Here is a 22310-nt window from a genome sequence, read left to right as displayed (position 1 = left end):
CAGTGTGTCACAGCATCATCGGACTGAGATTGTTGTCATTGCAGGCGATTTCAACGCTGTGCGTTACAGGGAAGACATCCTCCTCCCTCATGTGGTACCCTTCCTGCAGGGTCATCCTGACATGACCTTCCAGCATGACAATGCCACCAGCCATACTGCTCATTCTGTGCGTGATTTCCTGCAAGACAGGAATGTCAGTGTTCTGCCATGGCCAGCGAAGAGCCTGGATCTCAATCCCATTGAGCATGTCTGGAACCTGTTTGATCGTAGGGTGAGGGCTAGGGCCATTCCCCCCAGTAATGTCAGGGAACTTGCAGATACCTTGGTGGAAGAGTGGGGTAACATCTCACAGCAAGAACTGGCAAATCTGGTGCAGTCCATGAGGAGGAGATGCCCTGCAGTACTTAATGCAGCTGGTGGCCACACCAGTTACTGACTGTTACTTTTGACCCCCCATTTGTTCAGGGACACATTATTCAATTTCTGTTATTCACGTCTGTGGAACTTCTTCAATTTATGTCTCTGTTGTTGAATCTTATGTTCATACAAATATTTACACATGTTAAGTTTGCTGAAAATAAACCTAGTTGACAGTGACAGAACATTTCTTTTTTTGTTGAGTTTACTACCATACCCCGTTGAAAGGCACTTACATTTTTTGTCTTGCCCATTCACCCTCTGAATGGCACACATACACAATCCATGTCTCAATTGTCTGAAGACTAAAAAAATCATTTAACTAGTCTCCTCCACTTCATCTACACTTATTGAAGTGGATTTAACAAGCGACATCAATAAGGGATAATAGCCTTCACCTGGATTCACGTGGTCAGTCTGTCATGGAAAGAACAGGTGCCCTTAATCCTTTCTATACTCAGTGTATGTAATATACTGTCAAAAAGATGTACCTAGTCACTCACTTGGTGAAGTTTATAGGATTGAGAGCCATTGAATGCAAAAACCATGTCTCTGTCACTAGCAAACACAGTCATGGGTGGTACTCTAAAGTTCACTTGACAGGCACCCTGGGAAATATGCAAATAAGGCTTTGCAAACCTTTTTAGAGGTACATTTTTGCCACTTAAAAGACACAAACAGATTTGTCACTCTGGTGGTACCCTAAAAAGGCAAATTGTACATTTTCTAAAGGTGCACTTTTGTACCCGTGGACTATATATAAGAAAGGTAGCCTACTAACTCATCCCCTAAGGTACACTATTTGCTCTTCCACGGTACGAACTGCAAGGGTATAATTATGTACCTATAACTAAAGGTACAATGGGAGTACCATACAGGGTACCACTACAGTGACAAATGTTTGTACCCCTTTAATTACAATTCTAAACCAAGAATACATAATGTTGTGTTTAGAGACCATCACTAAGCAAGCTTCAGGGAAATTACTCACTGGGTGGTCTTCAGTCATTTCTCATTGTCCGAACATGAAGCTATTGACAAAGACAATTGTGTGTCCTGCTTTCCTAATGTCAGTTTATACGGGAAGTCTGTTGAATGTTATACATAAAAAATGAAGTATTATTGTATATGTACTTGCAAAACCATCCTATCATTTACATTTCACACAACCTTTATCATATATAACCTTAGTGATTCTTGAAAAAAGATCAGAGAAAAGTTCAAAAGGGCACAAAGTATGTTGTGTGTGGTGTGTCAATGCTCTAGGTTTTAGGTCTCTTTGTCAAAATGAAAGGTATTTAATAACAGGAAATAGGAGTATGATCAAAAGGCCCAGACTGTTGTAAGTGATTTATAAGGTTGTCATATGGTTGTCTACAGGTTTCAGAAATTGCTGTTGAAAACAATCTGGTGTCTTTATCTTACCTCTATACATCATCTCATCTGCTCATTCTTAGGTGAAAAATAGTGATGAAAAAATAGTGATGAAAACAAGCAGGACTAGACTTCCATCATAGAATATTGTATTACTCAATTTCAAAATGAAAAAACAATGATGATGTGTCAAGATCTAATTTCAACATTAGGCTATACAAAATAAAATATTATATGTGTCACGTCCTGACCAGTTTAGGGATTATTTGCTATTGTAGTTTGGTCAGGACGTGGCAGAGGGTATTTTGTTTATGTGTTTCGGGGTGATGGTTTATGTAGTAGGGTGTTAGAGTTATTATTTCCGGGTTTTGGTTTATGTTCTATGTTTTGTATATCTATGTTCTTTCTGGTTTGTGGTATTTCTATGTGTAGGTTAATGGGGGGTTGGACTCTCAATTGGAGGCAGGTGCTTTCTCGTTGCCTCTGATTGAGAGTCCTATATATGGGTAATTGGTTGGTGTAGTGTTGTGGGAGATTGTTTCTTGTTTTGCCTGTGTGAGTGTGACAAGACTGTTTTGTTGTTTGTGTGTTCTTCATTTTGGTGTTCTCTTTATTTAAAATAAATAAGTTGAGCATCCACATTCCTGCTGCGTTTTGGTCCTCTATTCCTGACGACAGCTGTTACAATATGATGAGTAATGGTGATGACATCCATTTCAAAGTTTGTACAATGGCATTGTATCTGGTTCGCGTCAAAATAACTGAAATTTACTATATTCACACACATAGTTTAAAGCGGTAATTAGCAGTTGAAACAATAACTAAACTTTCTCCCTGCCCCCGTTTTGGCAAAAAGCTGAGGGTTGGGGCTGGAGAAATGCAACCACTCCCAAATTCATAGACAGAGCAATTGGATGAAAGGACTGGCCATCCATGATATCTAACTGATAGCTTTAACCATCTTTTGAGGCTATATAGTGTTTGTTTACATTTACTTTGATACAAACACTGGAGTAAATCAAGCTTATATTTTAGGTCCTGATGAGGTACAGTTGAACTAAGCTCATGAGGCAATTATAAGTTATATTTTTCATGAATCAATGGTCCCCCCAGCCACAGATACAAGCTATCAAGAGGATTCCAAGAGCAGGATGAACTGAATTCTCAGTAAGTATGACGGTTTCTGGAGTGGAGGACTAAATCAAATCAAATAAATGTGTATTGGTCACATGCGTCAAATACAACAGGTGTAGACTTTACAATGAAATGCTTACGAGCATAAATATTAGAGGGGGTCAGTGTAAAGTAAATTGTCCAGGTAGCCATTTTATTAAGCAGTCTTAAGCCTTGGGGGTAGAAGCTGCTCAGATGCCTTCTGGTCACAGACTTGGTGCTCCGGTATCGCTTACCATGCGGTAGCAGAGAGAACAGTCTATGACTTGGGTGGTTGGAGTCTGACAATTTTTAGGGCCTTCCTCTGACACCGCCTGGTATAGAGGTCCTGGATAGCAGGTAGTTCGGCCCCAAGCAGTTGCCATTTCAAGCGGTGATGCAGCCAGTCAAGATGGTGGAGCTCAATGGTGCAGCTGTAGAACTTATTGAGGATATTATCAGCCTCCTGAAAGACTATGTGAGGTGGGTGGACGCGAGGACGATGGCGGAAGCGGATGGTGAACTTGAATCTGATGGCAGTGGAAACAAGGAGAAATGGGCTATTGTCCAAAAGAATGGGAAAATAAGCTAAATTGCTAGTCTTGATAATACCCCAATGTATCTGTATCTGATATTTATAGAAAACAGATATACAGAACCAGTCAAAAGTTTGGACACATTCAAGGTTTTTCTTTATTTTTACTATTTTCTACATTGTAGAATAATAGTGAAGACATCAAAACTATGAAATAACATATATGGAATCATGTAGTCACCAAAAAAGTGTTAAACAAATCAAAATATATTTTATATTTGAGATTCTTCAAAGCAGCCACCCTTTGCCTTGATGACAGCTTTGCACACTCTTGGCATTCTCTCAATCAGCTTCATGAGGTAGTCACCTGGAATGCCTTTCAATTAACAGGTGTGCCTTGTTAAAAGTACATTTGTGGAATGTCTTTCCTTCTTAATGCAATTGAGCCAATCAGTTGTGTTGTGACAAGGTAGGGGTGATATACAGAAGATAGCCCTATTAGGTAGAAGACCAAGTTCATATTATGGCCAGAACAGCTCTAATAAGCAAAGAGAAACAACAGTCCATCGTTACTTTAAGGTCAGTCAATACGGAACATTTCAAGAACTTTGAAAGTTTCTTCAAGTGCAGTCGCAAAAACCATCAAGCGCTATGATGAAACTGGCTCTCATGAGGACCACCAGAGGAGAGGAAGACCCAAAGTTACCTCTGCTGCAGGGGATAAGTTCATTAGAGTAACGAGCCTCAGAAATTTCACACCAAAGAAATGCTTCACAGAGTTTAAGTAACAGACACATTTCAACATCAACTGTTCAGAGGAGACTACGTGAATCAGGCCTTCATGGTTTAATTGCTGCAAAGAAGCCACTACTAAAGGACACCAATAAATCGAAGAGACTTGCTTGGGCCAAGAAACACAAGCAGTGGACATTAGACCGGTGGAAATCTGTCTTTTAGTCTGATGAGTCCAAATTTGAAGTTTTTGGTTCCAACCGCTGTGTCTTTGTGAGACGCAGAGTAGGTGAATGGATGATCATGTGTGGTTCCCACCGTGAAGCATGGAGGAGGTGGTGTGATGGTGAGGGGGTGCTTTGCTGGTGACACTGTCGATGATTTATTTAGAATTCAAGGCAGACTTAACAAGCATGGCTACCACAGCATTCTGCAGCGATATGCCATTGTCACAGGTGTCGTAGGGTAGGGACCAAGACACAGCGGGAAAATGTACACTCGTCTTCTTTTATTATAGTGAAGAAGGAAAACACATAAAACGTATACAAAACGAACTTGACAGTCTTGTCAGGCAAACAGCTAAACAAGAACAATCTCCCACAAAATCCCATGAAAAACAAACTCCTAATTATAGGACCCTCAATCAGAGGCAACAATAACCAGCTGCCTCCAATTGAAGGTCCAACCCCAATTAACTAAACATAGAACTACAAAAGACTAGATAGAACATAGAAATATACTAACATAGAACAATGACTAACAAACCCCGGACTAATAAATCAAATACCCCTCTACCTAAACACATACACAAAACTCACCCTGAACCACATAAAACAAACACCCCCTGCCACGTCCTGACCAAACTACAATAACAAATAACCCCTATACTGGTCTGGACCTGACAGCCATCCCATCTGGCAGGACAATGACCCAACACACACCTCCAGGCTGTGTAAGGGCTATTTGACCAAGAAGGAGAGTGATGGAGTGCTGCATCAGATGACCTGGCCTCTACAATCACCTGACCTCAACCCAATTGAGATGGTTTGGAATGAGTTGGACCGCAGAGTGAAGGAAAAGAAGCCAACAAGTGCTCAGCATATATGGGAACTCCTTCAAGACTGTTGGAAAAGCATTCCAGGTGAAGTTGGTTGAGAGAATGCCAAGACTGTGCAAAGCTGTCATCAAGGCAAAGGTGGCTACTTTGAAGAATCTCAAATATAAAATATATTTTCATTTGTTTAACACTATTTTGGTACTACATGATTCCATATATGTCATTTCATAGTTTTGATGTCTTCACTATTATTCTACAATGTAGAAAATAGTAAAAATAAAGAAAAACCCATGAATGAGTAGGTGTGTCCAAACGTTTAACTGGTACTGTATGTAAATGAGATATTTCTGTATTTCATTTTCAATAAATTTGCAAACATTTCTAAACACATGTTTTCACTTTGTCATTATGGGTATTGTGTGTATTCAGGCTGTAACACAACAAAATGTGGAATAAGTCAAGGGGTATGAATACTTCCTTAAGACACTGTACGTACATATCATATTCCCAGATTTTTGTTTATTATGTTACGTCTACCCCCAAGTCCAGGTTGAGCTGCCGGCCTTTAGGCTATTCACGAGCCTGAATAGGAAAGTACTAAATTATCGAATGACGTGGGAAGATTTATGTTGATAATATTTTTTGTTTTTATGGATTCATGTTATTTTTTCCCTTTCTGTAAATTTACTTTTCTTGTGTGAGTTTATTCACACCCGTCCAGTTGGTGGCGGCATGCACCTCTAACGTTTGTTTGTGGACTGCCATAATACCACAGAAGAAGAGAGAAGAAGAAGAAGAAGAAGAAGAAGAAGAAGAGGTTGTATCATTAAGGGATTCCACCATTTTAATGTAGTCAACTTGGCGGGACTTGCAACTTCATTGGCTGATACCTCCTGGTGACCCTGTTGGAGTCATGTCCAACCGGGTCATCAGGAGGGATCAGCCAATCGTGAAGAAGAAAATTGAAAACTTCAAAATGGAGATAGCCTCAATGGCACATAAGGTATAATGGCACAGATGCAAAAGATGAGTCCTCTATCTATCTCTATGGCTGCAATGATCAGTGAGTCACATGACTTCCGAACCCGGAAGTTCCTGGTGTTTGTAAATCCACTAGCTATCTGCCCAACTTCTTTTTTAATTTGCTACGTGAGGTTTATTTTATATAATATAATGCTTAAATTGTTACGATTGTACCCAAACTGCTACAGACCTATATCTATCCTACCCTGCCTCTGTAAAGTCTTCAGAAGCCAAGTCAACAAACAGATTACCGACCATTTCGAATCCCACCGTACCTTCTCCGCTGTGCAATCTAGTTTCAGAGATGGTCATGGGTGCACCTCAGCCACGCTCAAGGTACTAAACGATATCTTAACCGCCATCGATAAGAAACAATACTGTGCAGCCGTATTCATTGACCTGGCCAAGGCTTTCGACTCTGTCAATCACCACATCCATTAACTACTCTCCAGACGAGCTTCAATGCCATACAAATCTCCTTCCGTGGCCTCCAACTGCTCTTAAATACAAGTAAAACTAAATGCATGCTCTTCAACCGATCGCTGCCTGCACCTGCCCGCCCGTCCAGCATCACAACTCTGGACGGTTCTGACTTAGAATATGTGGACAACTACAAATACCTAGGTGTCTGGTTAGACTGTAAACTCTCCTTCCAGACTCACATCAAACATCTCCAATCCAAAGTTAAATCTAGAATTGGCTTCCTATTTCGCAACAAAGCATCTTTCACTCATGCTGCCAAACATACCCTCGTAAAACTGACAATCCTACCGATCCTCGACTTTGGCGATGTCATTTACAAAATAGCCTCCAATACCCTACTCAATAAATTGGATGCAGTCTATCACAGTGCCATACATTTTGTCACCAAAGCCCCATATATTACCCACCACTGCGACCTGTATGCTCTCGTTGGCTGGCCCTCGCTTCATACTCGTCGCCAATCCCACTGGCTCCAGGTCATCTACAAGACCCTGCTAGGTAAAGTTCCCCCTTATCTCAGCTCGCTGGTCACCATAGCAGCACCCAACTGTAGCACGCGTTCCAGCAGGTATATCTCTCTGGTCACCCCCAAAGCCAATTCCTCCTTCGTCCGCCTCTCCTTCCAGTTCTCTGCTGCCAATGACTGGAACGAACTACAAAAATCTCTAAAACGGGAAACACTTATCTCCCTTACTAGCTTTAAGCACCAGCTGTCAGAGCAGCTCACAGATTACTGCACCTGTACATAGCCCAGCTATAATTTAGCCCAAACAACTACCTCTTCCCCTACTGTATGTATTTATTTATTTTGCTCCTTTGCACCCCATTATTTCTATTTTGCACTTTCTTCCACTGCAAATCTACCATTCCAGTGTTTTACTTGCTATATTGTATTTACTTCGCCACTATGGCCTTTTTTGCCTTTACCTCCCTTATCTCACCTCATTTGCTCACATTGTATATAGACTTATTTTTCTACTGTATTATTGACTATGTTTGTTTTACTCCATGTGTAACTCTGTGTTGTTGTATGTGTCAAACAGCTTGCTTTATCTTGGCCAGGTCGCAATTGTGAATGAGAACTTGTTCTCAACTTGCCTACCTGGTTAAATAAAGGTGAAATAAAAAAATAAAAAATAAAAAAATATAAGTAGGACACGTGACATCCCGGCAACTTTGAGTTGTCTCGAGATGGCAATTCATGACATGAGGTTAGTAGCGCATAGCATCTTTTTTTAATTTGTATTTTATAATTAACAACAAATCAATACAGGAAGTACATGTGGGAACACAAGTATATATAAATAATATACAAATGGCAATTGGGTTAGAGGCGGGGCTGGGGGGTACAATATTACATTACACAAGGACCTTAAGGGACAAACATACACTTATAATTCTAACAGCTTTTTTGTTAGTAGAGTATTTAATTGTCTTGAAATACAGTTCAATTTATTTTTGTAAGGTAAGAAAATGTGGTGTTTTGTTTGTAAATTTACATTTGTGAATATGAAATTTGGCCAAACGAATAATGAAATTAATTACATAAAAATGTTTCAGCTTATTTCTATCGAAGGCAAAGAGTCCAAGCAGTACATCTCTCCACAATAGTGTAAGATCTTCATAAATGTGTTCAATTATAAATCTACTGATGTCTTGCCAAAGTTTTCTTAAATGAATACAATGCCAAAAAAGATGCAAAACTGTTTCTGGGTGGTCATTACAAAAGGAACAATTTGAGTTGATGTTTTCCTTAAACTTCTTCATATAGTGGTTGGCAGGATAATATTTATGAATAATTTTAAAGGAAACTTCCGTAGTTTTGTTAACAAGTAGGTATGTATGTGGCAACATCCAAACTTTTTTACAACCGATATTATCAATAAATCCATTCCAATAAGGCATGACATAAGGTAAAGATACATCCTGCTGAAACAAGGTTTGTATCGCTCTGTTGTTGAATGGACCAAAAGAGAAACAAATCTTTCCTACTGATGAGTCAACAGGGTCAACGGAAGGTAGGCTCTGAGGGTCAGGTCTTGACACGTTCCTGAATAATAAAACAACACCTGAAGGAATGGCATCTAAAACAATTGCAAAATCTTTAGGTGTTACAGGGACCTTGTAAAGTGATAAGAATTCCTTATAACTAAGTAAAAGACCCTCTGCATTTACCAGTTGGCTCACCAAAATGATATTATTTTGGAACCAATATTCTAAAAACAAAGAACTATTTTTATACAATATATGCCGATTATTCGATATATAATATCTGTGTGGAGAAAAATTATGTTTATAAATTAAGAAAACCTGAAAAACAAGAAAACCTGCCAATGAAAATCATAACGTTTCACTGGAACTTTGTCAATATTAGAATTGCAAACCAACATGAAGTTAAGGTCACCAAAAGTAAAGAAGATATCTGCCCAACTGAGGTATAATAAGAACTGGAGACTGCATCAGAGATGTCCGACCACTGTTTTCAAGGTAATCTACTCACATTCGCAGACGCCATTTCATGGACCGTCTATATCCGGATTGCATCCGGTTTATAAGAACCAACATCACCTGCGACCCAGTCGTTCGTTCTAAATGTTCCATTGCCAAACTGGCTAGCAACGTTCTTATCCCTTGCTTGCTAGCTAGCCAACTACAGCTAACTTACAGTCACGTCAAAAAGTGAAGAAATAATAACAGCAAAGTTGCTGCATTTGTTTAAGCTGTTTTCTAGTGCCATTTATTTGGATACATCATTAACAATGAGCCAATGAGGCGCGATTTCGCCGGGTATAGAAAATGTGCTCGCTCGTCAGGAACAACACATCTACATTAACACAATTCACTTCAAACTGAAGCTGGAAAGAATGCAAATTAGCAGCGTTTTGTTTAAACTTTTTTTCAATTTACATGTTTTAGTATATATCCATAAAAATTATGCCAACTGATTCATGATTTCGACTGGCTGAGAAACGCTGCCTGTCTGTCTCGTCCCGACACTATGGGACAGTAGAATATCGAATTTGAATATTGAAACAATGTTGCAAATGTCAGAGAGACAGACAGCAAGGTTTATACAAATCTCCGCTGTTGAAAACGTAATGTTATTCTAAAAGAAATGTGAAATAATGTCTAGATGCTTTTTATAGTGGAGAACAAGTTTCTAAATTATCCCGCTGTTGAAAACGTATGTTATTCTAAAAGACTTGAGATAATGTCTAGATGCTTTTTATAGTGGAGATCAAGTTTATAAATTGCCTGGCTAGGCTGAGGAGACAGTGGATTGCGAAGTCAGATGGAACAGAGTAAATAAGCATTTTGGTGGCAACTTGTGGAACTGGCTGGAATGAGGTTTTCAGGATTTGACCCACCCGTTGTATAAAATGTTAATATCTTCAACTGTGAGCAACAATTATTGAATAATTCAGTGGATGTTTTGTGCATAAATGTGATGACCAATGTATCTTGTTAGGAATTTTCTAATCTGACTTCTCTATGTGGAAATTGTCTTTCTGGGCCGAGCGTCAGTTAAACTGCAGTACCGACGCAAAACTGTAGGAGCAGTCGAAATCGTGCTTCTAGACCGGAACACTGGCCCCTTGTTCTGCCACAGCATACCTAACACCTCTCTCGACAGGAGTAGAAACTAAAAAGAAGGGAGAATTCTTAGTCAGTGGAAGTCGTTTGTAGGTAAGTGTTTTCTTGATGTTTTGGTTGAAACGTTTGTCTTAATGAGCTATTTGCCGTGTTGTGATTATAGCTAAGGTAGCTAGCTATCTGTAATGTTACCTAACAAGCAAGCTAACAAGATTATACTAACGGCTTCATTAAACGTAAATCATAGTCCACAGACGCTGAGACGCGATAGTACGGCGTCCCTTTGTAACATTAGTACGCGGCTCATAGACCACCACTATGACCAACATTCTCGAGGGAAGCACAGTCCGAACGCACACCTCCCCACCGACGCGTCTCCCGGTACACGTCCTCTATTCATTTGAATGTGTTGACAGTTTGATAAACTGCTTGAGCTGCGCCGAGAAATGGTCCAATATTTTAGAACACTACAGTGTTTACGCGTGCGTTTACGTTTGGCACTCTGATATACACCCTTTACTTGTAAACCTGTTTGTCAAGTTTCATAGCCAGTTAGCCATGAAATAGTTTGATAATTTTGCACTGATAGTTTATGTCCTTTGCTAACTTGATTCTAATAGTAAAGTGAACTACACTGAAAAAAACCACGAACGCAACATGGAAATTGTTGGTCCCATGATTTCATGAGCTGAAATAAAAGATCCCAGAAATGTTCCATATGCACAAAAAGCTTATTTATCTAAAATTTGTTTACATTTCTCCTTTGCCAAGATAATCCATCCACCTGACAGGTGTGTCTTATCAACAATCTGATTAAACAGCATGATCATTACACAGGTGCACCTTGTGCTGGGGACAATAAAAGGCCACTCTAAAATGCCACAGATCTCTCAAGTTGAGGGAATGTGCAATTGGCATGCTGACTAAGGAATGTCTACCGAGCTATTGCCAGAGAATTCAATGTTAATTCTCTAACGTTTTAGAGAATTTGTCAGTACGTCCAACTGGCCTCACAAACGCAGACCATGTGTAACAGCGCCAGCCCAGAACCTCCGCATCCGGCTAATTCACCTGCTGATTAAACTTAGTATTTCTGTCTGTAATAAAGCCTTTTTGTAAGGAAAAACTCATTCTGATAGGCTAGGCCTTGCTCCCCATGGCTGAGTCCTTGCCCAGTCATGTGGAATCCCTAGATTAGTGCCTAATTTATTTATTTCAATTGACAGATTTCATTATATGAACTGTAACTCAGTAAAATTGTTGAATGTTGCGTTTAATATTTTGGTTCAGTATAGTTTCTTACACTGAACTAACATGAAATGACAGTCACTTGTTATGTAGCTAGATAGCTAGCTTCTTTATTTTGATCCATGACCACCATCATGAGTATCCATTTGATTAGTAATATGGCAAATTAATGTTTATTTCCTACTTTCACAGTGTGTGCTGCTGACAAACTAACATGTTGTCGGAAGGCAGCTCCTTCATGAAGGGGATGGCCCTGGGAGGCATATTCTGCCTGTTGTTGTCCCTGTTAGGGAGCTTCACACCAGGCATGCAGTCTAGCCCAGAAGACCAGCACCACCACCACCACATCAAGGCTCCCACCAACGACGAGCTACAGAGCCTGTCCGACACCCAAATGGTGGAGCTGAGCCAGAAGGTGCGAGTCTATTGCGTCATCATGGTTCAGCCTAAGGTCCTAGTGTATTGGGCCACAGCCAAGGACACCTGGGGTAAACACTGCGACCAGGCCGTATTCTACAGCTCCGAGTCAGCCAAAGCTCTGGAAGCGGTGGACCTTAACGAACAGGACGAGTGGGCCAAGCTGCACAAGGCCCTGAAGCACGCGTACGACAATTCCGGTGACCTGCGCTGGTTCTTTGTGGCGCGGCCTACCACCTTTGCCATTATTGAGAACCTCAAGTACCTCGTTCTGGCCAAAGACCCCAACGAGCCCTTTTACATCGGCCACACCATGAAATCGGGCGAGCTGGAGTACGTGGAGTACGACAGTGGCATCGTGCTGAGCTACGAGGCCCTCAGAAGGCTGGTGAACGTGTTCAAAGACGGGGAGAAGTGTCCAGAGCGAGGCAGATCCCTGTGGAAGCTAAGCGAGGAGAAACAGCTGGCTATGTGTCTGAAGTACACTGGGGTCTTTGCAGAGAATGGTGAGGACACACAGGGCAAGGGGCTGTTCAACAGTAAGAGTGTGGGTTCACTCATCGAAGAGGGCATGTCCAAAAACTCTTTGGGTGTGGTGGAGGGCTGTTGCTCTGACTTAGCCATCACCTTTAGCGGAATGTCACCAAACCAGATGCAGGTCATGATGTTTGGGGTTTACAGACTACGCCCATATGGGCACAACTTCCATGATTCCTTGATATTCCTGCCCCCCGAGGGCTCTGCCAATGACTAAAGTGCAAGGCTTCCCCCTTTGGGCCAGATATGGAATTAAAGACTGCTGCTGTGTGATGTCAAGTCTAACTGTTGAATAAAGACCGTTTTCTTATTCAGTTTGTATACATGAGGGAGGGTGGCAAATCATTAGTCTTAGTCTTTTATACCTTTTGAAATTTGCACTCTGCACAATACAATTGTGGTTGAAGAATGAATGAACAGATTTAGGCAAATGCAGTGCTATGAAGAAATATCTAATTCTTTCACTAAATATCTTTTTATTTTTTTCATTGGTATTTGTGGCTAATTTGGTTTAATTAGGCTAATACAAGGCCACATGGAGTGAACATTTGGTGAAATTCATCAAGTTTTGAGATGACTGTAAAAGTCTGTAAACAAATAGTTTGCTACACATGATTGTTGTCATTGTAATGAAATTAATGTTGGTGGATTAGTTTTTTGTTTATTTTGTAACTATTTTACCCACTTGGAAAACAAGGTGAAATAAAAATTGACTGAAATTGACAGCCATGTTTATCCTCCTAATACCAACAACTAAATGATATGAATTGTGTCCTGAGACTGTTCTGTTGCTGCATTCAGTCATAGTGGGAAATCATAGTTCTTAATTATTAAAAAGTGCTAAACCAAATATAGAGCACTGTAAAGCAAAATAGGCCTAGCTCATAGTGAAGCATATCTTACCCCTTGTTATTGATAAGCTAATATATATATATATATATATATATATATATATATTACACACGCACACTTACACACACACTTTTTGGGACTAATGTAATATGGCCAAAATAGACGAGTTTCCGCTACCAGTTGTAGCGCCGTTCGAATAGATTTTTCCCAGTCATATGTGCTAAACAAATGATAGAGATACAGTATCTTTAATACAGTGTACAAAACATTAGGAACACCTCTTTCCATGACAGACTGACCAGGAGAAAGCTGTGATCTTTTTTTGTATAACCCCACCCACCCATTTTAATAAACATGGAATCATGTAATAACCAAAAAAAGTGTTAAATCAAAAGAAAAATTGTATTTGAGATTCTTCAAATAGCCACCCTTTATCTTGATGACAGCTTTGCACACTCTTGGTATTATCTCAACCAGCTTCATGAGGTAGTCACCTGGAATACATTTAAATTAACAGGTGTGCCGCCTTAAATTCATTTGTGGAATTTCTTTCCTTAATGCGTTTGAGCCAATAAGTTCTGTTGTGACAAGGTAGTGGTGGTATAGAAGATAGCCCTATTTGGTAAAAAACCATGTCCATATTATGGCAAGAACAGCTCAAATAAGCAAAGAGAAACGACAGTCCATTACTTTAAGACATGAAGGTCAGTCAATCCATACAATTTCAAAAACGTTGAAATTTTCAAGTGCAGTTGCAAAAACCATCAAGCGCTATGATGAAACTGGCTCTCATGAGGACCGCCACAGGAAAGGAAGACCGAGTTACCTCTGCTGCAGAGGATAAATTCATTAGATTTACCAGCCTCAGAAATTATAGCCCAAATAAATGCTTTACAGAGTTCAAGTAACAGACACATCTCAACATCAACTGTTCAGAGACTGTGAATCAGGCCTTCATGGTCGAATTGCTGCAAAAGAAACCACGACTAAAGGACACCAATAATAAGACTTGCTTTGGCCAAGAAACACAAGCAGTGGACATTAGACCGGTGGAAATCTGTCCTTTGGTCTAATGAGTCCAAATTTGAGATTTTTGGTTCCAACCGCCGTGTCTTTGTGAGACGCAGAGTAGGTGAACAGATGATCTGCGCATGTGTGGTTGCCAGCATGGAGGAGGAGGTGTGATAGTGTGGGTGAGCTTTGCTGGTGACACTGTCTGATTTATTTAGAATTCAAGGCACACTTAACCAGCATGGCTACCACAGCATTTTGCAGTGATACCTAGTGGTGAAAAAAGTACTCAATTGTCATACTTGAGTAAAAGTAAAGATACTTCAACAGAAAATGACAAGTGAAAGTCACCCAGTAAAATACTACTTGAGTAAAAGTCAAAGATTATTTGGTTTTAAATATACTTCAGTATCAAAACTAAATGGAATTGCTAAAATGTACTTAAGTATAAAAAGTAAAAGTATAAAGAATTTCAAGTAACTTATATTAAGCAAACCAGACAACTCAATTTTGTATTTATTTTTATTGATGGACAGCCAGGGGCACACTCCAACACTCAGACATAATTTACAAACTAAGCATTTGTGTTTAGTGAGTCCGCCAGATCAGAGGCAGTAGGGATGACAAGGGATGTTCTCTTGAGAAGTGTGTGAATTGGACCATTTTCTATTTTCCTATCAAAATGTACTTTGGGTACTTTTGGGTGTCAGGGAAAATGTATGAAGTAAATAGTACATTATTTTCTTTAGGAATATAGTGAAGTAAAAGTAGCCCAAAATATAAATAGTAAAATACAGATAAGCCAAAAAACTACTTAAGTAGTACTTTAAAGTATTTTTACTTAAGTACTTTACACCACTGGCGATATGCCATCCGATCTGGTTTGTGCGTAGTGAGACTATCATTTGTTTTTCAACAGGACAATGACCCCAAAACACACCTCCAGGCTGTGTAAGGGCTGTTTAACCAAGGAGAGTGATGGAGTGCTGCATCAGATGACCTAGCCTCTACAATCACCCAACCTGAACCCAATTGAGATGGTTTGGGATTAGTTGGACTGCAGAGTGAAGGAAGCATATGTGGGAACTCCTTCAAGACTGTTGGAAAAGCATTCCAGGTGAAGCTGGTTGAGAGAATGCCAAGAGTGTACAAAACTGTCATCAAGGCAATGGGTGGCGATTTTCTTTTAAACATTCCTGAACCTGTGACCAGAAACGAGCTACATAGGGGCAATACCAGACTTAATGTTCTCATGATTCTGTCTCTTCGCAGCAAAATCTACAGAGATGAGATTGTTGTATGCCCCATATATATAGCATTCTGTTGGTGGCATGAATTTTGTATAATAATTTAAATTGAAAAACTCGAAGTGTTGAATCAAGTGTTGCTTTTTGTAAGAGTTCATAAACCTTGTGCCATGGAATTGGTACATCGGAAATCTCTTCCCATTTATTTTGCAACCTGTATTTTATTTCTATCTATGCCAATTCCTTTCAGCCAATTTGTATCTTTAAGATATGGCAGGCAAACAAGTTCCCTACCTTCTCCACTTGCCTCCATTTTTGTGGTAATGTTGCAATCAGTTGGTTGTAAGTTTGGATTGAGCAGACGTTCCCATATATTTTCGATAGCTGCATATGTGACATAATTCCTCCGTTTATATTCACAATATCATTAATAAATATAATACAATTTGGAAACATTTTATCCATCTAGAATGTTTTTTTTTTTAATTAATGAGTATATTTAAGTTTAACCATAACATTTGTTCTATCTTTTCTGTAGGATAAAACTGAAATTGTAACCAGCTTTGTATGGCATGTTTAAGAAAGGGCGATACTTTGAACAAAATTCCATCACTTCCCTGATTACCTTCCCTATATATGTCACTCCCTTTGGTTGCTTCCTCAGGCGTCATTGTTTCTGTTAAATGTCTGTGTGTTGTTTCATTTATTTATTTATTAAAACTCTCACTCCAAGAACTTGCTTCCCGACTCTTAGCGCACATCATTACACATTAGTAAGTAAGTAAACTGTGATAGGACCAAATAGTTCATCAATGTGATTTTTTCAAAAAATAGACAAGTATTTACCTCTCCATGGTTGCAGAATCTTATCTATTTTTGCAAACTTTCTTTTGAAATTGATTGTGGGGCGTCCCGAGTGGCGCAGTGGTCTAAGGTTAAGTGGGCACGATTACATTTTTTGATTGCACTTCAACTCACGTTGTTTGAGCGCCCTCCACTTCTTTCCATTATCAATTTACAGACACAGTAGTAAACTACAGTCTAATCATATTTAAGTTCATTTCATATTCAAGTTAACTGCCATGTGATTCTCCATCCATGTAGGCAGCCTACTCTATTTCAAAGAGATCACACATACTAGGCGCACTTGAACTCTCACGCCCAATTAGGAGAGAGGTAGGCTACTGAAGTTGAAGCTGCGAATTCTGTGTGTGAATAATGCCAAAAATGTGCTTTTAATACACGTAGGCCAACGCATACAATGCAGAAAGAGGATAGTTTCCAAATAATCTGTGGGACACCAAAACATTTTTATCCCAAAATCGTCTGTCTGACTGCCCGTAGCATGAAACGCAGGTCCCTCAAGGGTAACATTTGTTAATCGTACTCTCCTTACATTGTGTTTTGTCCAAATAATTCACCCCAGCCAGTGGTCCCAGTTGAGCATTATTTATTATCTGTTGTTAAATAGGAAACAGCACGTTAGTTGTGCAGGGCTTAATGATGTTGATGGCTGTCGATGGTAAAATCCCTTGCATCACATTTTCATACTGGGGCATAAACAAAATATAACGTGTGTAAATACCTGTTGTAGGAAACAGCACATTAGTTGTGCAGGGCTTAATTATGTTGATGGCTGTCGATGGTAAAATCTGTAGCATGAAAACAACTGTGTTTGCAGTGAGCTTATGTGACCATTACATCGGTGCATGCTAGCTAACACACTTATATACAATAATCATATACCAAAGCACATCCCAGAAAGCCCCTCAATCCCTAACAGGTACCATATGCATAAATCAGCAATGTACAGCAAACTTGTACACATTGTAAAATATAAAAACGTTGTAAAATATAAAATAGTATTCAGAACGTGACCTACCCTTGCTTCACATTTTCATACTGGGGAGACCTGACGTTCGCAATCTCCCCCTATCTGCAAGCGGGGCCAATAACAACACGCCTTATTGTCATCGGAATTGAATCAACCAACCAATTTTATTTTTTAATTTCACCTTTATTTAACCAGGTAAGCTAGTTGAGAACAAGTTCTCATTTACAACTGCGACCTGGCCAAGATAAAGCAAAGCAGTGCGACAGAAACAACAACACAGAGTTACACATGGAATAAACAAGTCTACAGTCAATAACACAATAGAAGAAAAGTAAGTCTATATACAGTGTGTGCAAATGGCGTGAGGAGGTAAGGCAATACATAGGCCATAGTAACAAAGTAATTACAATTTAGCAGATTAACACTGGAGTGATAGATGAGCAGATGATGTGCAAGTAGAAATACTGGTGTGCAAAAGAGCAGAAAAGTTAATAAAAACAATATGGGGATGAGGTAGGTAGATTGGGTGGGCTATTTACAGATGGACTATGTACAGCTGCAGCGATCGGTTAGCTGCTTAGATAGCTGATGTTTAAAGTTAGTGAGGGAAATGTAAGTCTCCAGCTTCAGCGATTTTTGCAATTCGTTCCAGTCACTGGCAGCAGAGAACTGGAAGGAAAGGTGGCCAAAGGAAGTGGTTTTGGGGATGACCAGTGAGATATACCTGCTGACGCGAGTGCTACGGGTGGGTGTTGTTATCGTGACCAGTGAGCTGAGGTAAGGCGGAGCTTTACCTAGCATAGACTTAAAGATGACCTGGAGCAAGTGGGTCTGGCGACGAATATGTAGCGAGGGCCAGCCGACTAGAGCATACAGGTCGCAGTGGTGGGTGGTATAAGGGGCTTTGGTATAAGGGGCTTTGGCGGCATGAGTGAAGGAGGCTTTGTTGCAAAATAGGAAGCCGATTCTAGATTTGATTTTGGATTGGAGATGTTTAATATGAGTCTGGAAGGAAAGTTACAGTCTAACCAGACACCTAGGTATTTGTAGTTGTCCACATATTCTAGGTCAGAACCATCCAGAGTAGTGATGCTAGTCGGGCGGGCAGCGAACGGTTGAAAAGCATGCATTTGGTTTTACTAGCGTTTAAGAGCAGTTGGAGGCCACGGAAGGAATGTTGTATGGCATTGAAGCTCATTTGGAGGTTAGTTAACACAGTGTCCAAAGAAGGGCCAGATGTATACAGAATGGTGTCGTCTACGTAGAGGTGGATCAGGGATTCACCCGCAGCAAGAGCGACAACGTTGATATATACAGAGAAAAGAGTCGGCCCGAGAATTGAACCCTGTGGTACCCCCATAGAGACTGCCAGAGGCCCGGACAACAGGCCCTCCGATTTGACACACTGAACTCTATCAGAGAAGTAGTTGGTGAACCAGGCGAGGCAGTCATTTGAGAAACCAAGGCTGTTGAGTCTGCCGATAAGAATACGGTGATTGACAGAGTCGAAAGCCTTAGCCAGGTCGATGAAGACGGCTGTACAGTACTGTCTTTTATCAATGGCGGTTATGATATCTTTTAGTACCTTGAGCGTGGCTGAGGTGCACCCATGACCAGCTCAGAAACCGGATTGCACAGCGGCGAAGGATAAGAATAAGAATGCAATAAGAATGCTTGAACATTAAACACACCTTTCTTTAGAGGCAAGTGGAAACATAACCAACCCTGTTACACAAGCATCCCACGGGAATGCAGCCCTCTTGTGCAGTCAGTACACAAAACTATGCTCATCGTGTCTTAGCAGGATCAGATGGAGACTGGGGTCTCAGCATGCTCAGACAGCCAGGGAAGACCAGTCTACGGAGCTCAGGTACATTTTTCAGTATATGTGAGGAAGACCTGTTAAAAGCTATTGATGATGATGAATGGATACAGATGTGTTTGAATGTCCAGTCGTGTTCGTATCATCTCAGACATAAATGACTGCAGTTTAAGGCCATCCATAGAACGTACTATTTGCCAGTGAAACTGAATTCCATGCACTCACAAATGTCATTCCTCTGCTGGAGGTGTAAAACACAAAAGGGGACATATTTGCATATGTTTTGGTCTTATGAAGGCTGGCTAAATTCTGCCAAATAGTGTGTTCTTTTATCTCAGCATGTCTACAGAATCTCCCTTCTCCCTGTTTTGTTTGCTTGGAAATGTTGATACTGGAGACTGTTATCTGAAGAAACTGTGTAACCAAGCAGTTATAGCGGCTAAGAAATGCATTGCAATTAATTGTTAGGTTGGTTATCCTCCCACAATGTCAAGTTGTCAACAACTACAGACCAGTATCCCTTCTTTCTTTTCTCTCCAAAACTCTTGAACGTGCCGTCCTTGGCCAGCTCTCCTGCTATCTCTCTCAGAATGACCTTCTTGATCCTAATCAGTCAGGTTTCAAGACTGGGCATTCAACTGAGACTGCTCTTCTCTGTGTCACGGAGGCTCTCCGCACTGCTAAAGCTAACTCTCTCTCCTCTGCTCTCATCCTTCTAGACCTATCTGTTGCCTTTGATACTGTGAACCATCAGATCCTCCTCTCCACCCTCTCCGAGTTGGGCATCTCCGGCGCGGCCCACGCTTGGATTGCGTCCTACCTGACAGGTCGCTCCTACCAGGTGGCGTGGCGAGAATCTGTCTCCGCACCATGCGCTCTCACCACTGGTGTCCCCCAGGGCTCTATTCTAGGCCCTCTCCTATTCTCGCTATACACCAAGTCACTTGGCTCTGTCATATCCTCACATGGTCTCTCCTATCATTGCTATGCAGATGACACACAATTAATCTTCTCCTTTCCCCCTTCTGATAACCAGGCGGCGAATCGCATCTCTGCATGTCTGTCAGACATATCAGTGTGGATGACGGATCACCACCTCAAGCTGAACCTCGGCAAGACGGAGCTGCTCTTCCTCCCGGGGAAGGACTGCCCGTTCCATGATCTCGCCATCACGGTTGACAACTCCCTTGTGTCCTCCTCCCAGAGTGCTAAGAACCTTGGCGTGATCCTGGAAAACACCCTGTCGTTCTCCACTAACATCAAGGCGGTGACCCGATCCTGTAGGTTCATGCTCTACAACATTCGCAGAGTACGACCCTGCCTCACACAGGAAGCGGCGCAGGTCCTAATCCAGGCACTTGTCATCTCCCGTCTGGATTATTGCAACTCGCTGTTGGCTGGGCTCCCTGCCTGTGCCATTAAACCCCTACAACTCATCCAGAACGCCGCAGCCCGTCTGGTGTTCAACCTTCCCAAGTTCTCTCACGTCACCCCGCTCCTCCGCTCTCTCCACTGGCTTCCAGTTGAAGCTCGCATCCGCTACAAGACCATGGTGATTGCCTACGGAGCTGTGAAGGGAACGGCACCTCCATACCTTCAGGCTCTGATCAGGCCCTACACCCAAACAAGGGCACTGCGTTCATCCACCTCTGGCCTGCTGGCCCCCCTACCTCTGAGGAAGCACAGTTCCCGCTCAGCCCAGTCAAAACTGTTCGCTGCTCTGGCACCCCAATGGTGGAACAAGCTCCCTCACGACGCCAGGACAGCGGAGTCAATCACCACCTTCCGGAGACACCTGAAACCCCACCTCTTTAAGGAATACCTAGGATAGGATAAAGTAATCCTTCTAACCCCCCCCCCCCCCCCCCCTTAAAAGATTTAGATGCACTATTGTAAAGTGGTTGTTCCACTGGATATCATAAGGTGAATGCACCAATTTGTAAGTCGCTCTGGATAAGAGCGTCTGCTAAATGACTTAAATGTAAATGTAATATATAAGTTATGTATCACTAGATTAAGGGTATATTGGGCAACTTTCATAAGGTCTGGATGCCTTATATGGAATACAGTATGACTAAAGATATCTGTATTGAAAACGTGCTCACGTCAGGGGAGATGTCCATTTAGGCAATCCCTAGCTGCTGGGCAGCTCAGTCCTGGCCCTGGTGGTCTTCCGTCCTATGGGTTGTCACTCTGGCATTGGCCTAACACACCCAAAACCAATAATGAATGTTTAACTAAGATCCTAAAGCGGGGGTGGGGTGTGTTGGGTTGGAGAGCTGTGGGTTGGGGAGCTGTAGGGTGTTAGACCCCTAGGGATAGAATGGGGTGACAGTTATATTGTGTGCAACTAAAAAGAGCTCTACTACTATTAGTCGTTTGAGATTAATTATATGGAGGATTTGCAGTTTCTGTGTGTTAATATATATTTGAGGTGTATGTGTTTTTTTTTTTTTTTTTTTCCCCAAACCTTTCCCTTGGGAATTAAAAAAAATCAAGGTCTGAACTGGGAAGGAAATTGTGTTGGAAGAGAGTTGAGTTATTGACTAGACTGGTGGGGGTTGGGTGTACAGGTGGCTCGGACTGGCTGGTTGAAATTTTATATAGAGGATGTCTTAATAAAGACAATGAAGTCTTTGTTTTTTTTCAAGAGTGGTTCATTTGTTAGGCTACTGGTTAACGGTGCAACACTATTTGTTATTGAATTACCTTTTATTTAGTTCAGTCTTATTAATCACTTAAACATTTTTAATAATGATCTCTTACCTAGCTTGATGACAGTGGGTATTTTTGCTTACTTTTTGTTCTAAATGGAGACAACATATTGGATTGTGTAAAAATGCAGGAAATTAGCTTTAGTTGCCCCCAAAAAATCTGGGGGAGGACACCCAGACCCCCACCAGGTTATCTCCCCCCACTTCAAATGTCAAATGAATCAAATTATTGACATTTGAAGTGCGGGGACATAACCTGGC

At 41.0% G+C, this 22310-nt stretch overlaps 1 protein-coding gene across 1 annotated transcript; it reads left to right on the top strand.

Annotated features, from left to right (window-relative positions):
* The first annotated feature begins 10330 nt into the window (after nt 1–10330).
* Nucleotides 10331–13292, top strand: c1galt1c1 (C1GALT1 specific chaperone 1). Its single transcript, XM_014211811.3, has 2 exons — nt 10331–10460; nt 11808–13292. The coding sequence occupies exon 2, from the start codon at nt 11830–11832 to the stop codon at nt 12784–12786; it is 957 nt and encodes a 318-aa protein (XP_014067286.1). The 5' UTR covers nt 10331–10460; nt 11808–11829; the 3' UTR covers nt 12787–13292.
* Nucleotides 13293–22310: the final 9018 nt, after the last annotated feature.

The sequence above is a fragment of the Salmo salar genome, chromosome 09 (genome assembly GCF_965601325.2).
Source record: "Salmo salar chromosome 09, fSalSal1, whole genome shotgun sequence".
In the NCBI taxonomy this organism is placed as follows: Eukaryota; Metazoa; Chordata; class Actinopteri; order Salmoniformes; family Salmonidae; genus Salmo; species Salmo salar.
Note: the sequence above shows the minus strand (reverse complement) of the source record. Positions and strands in the feature narration are given on the sequence as shown.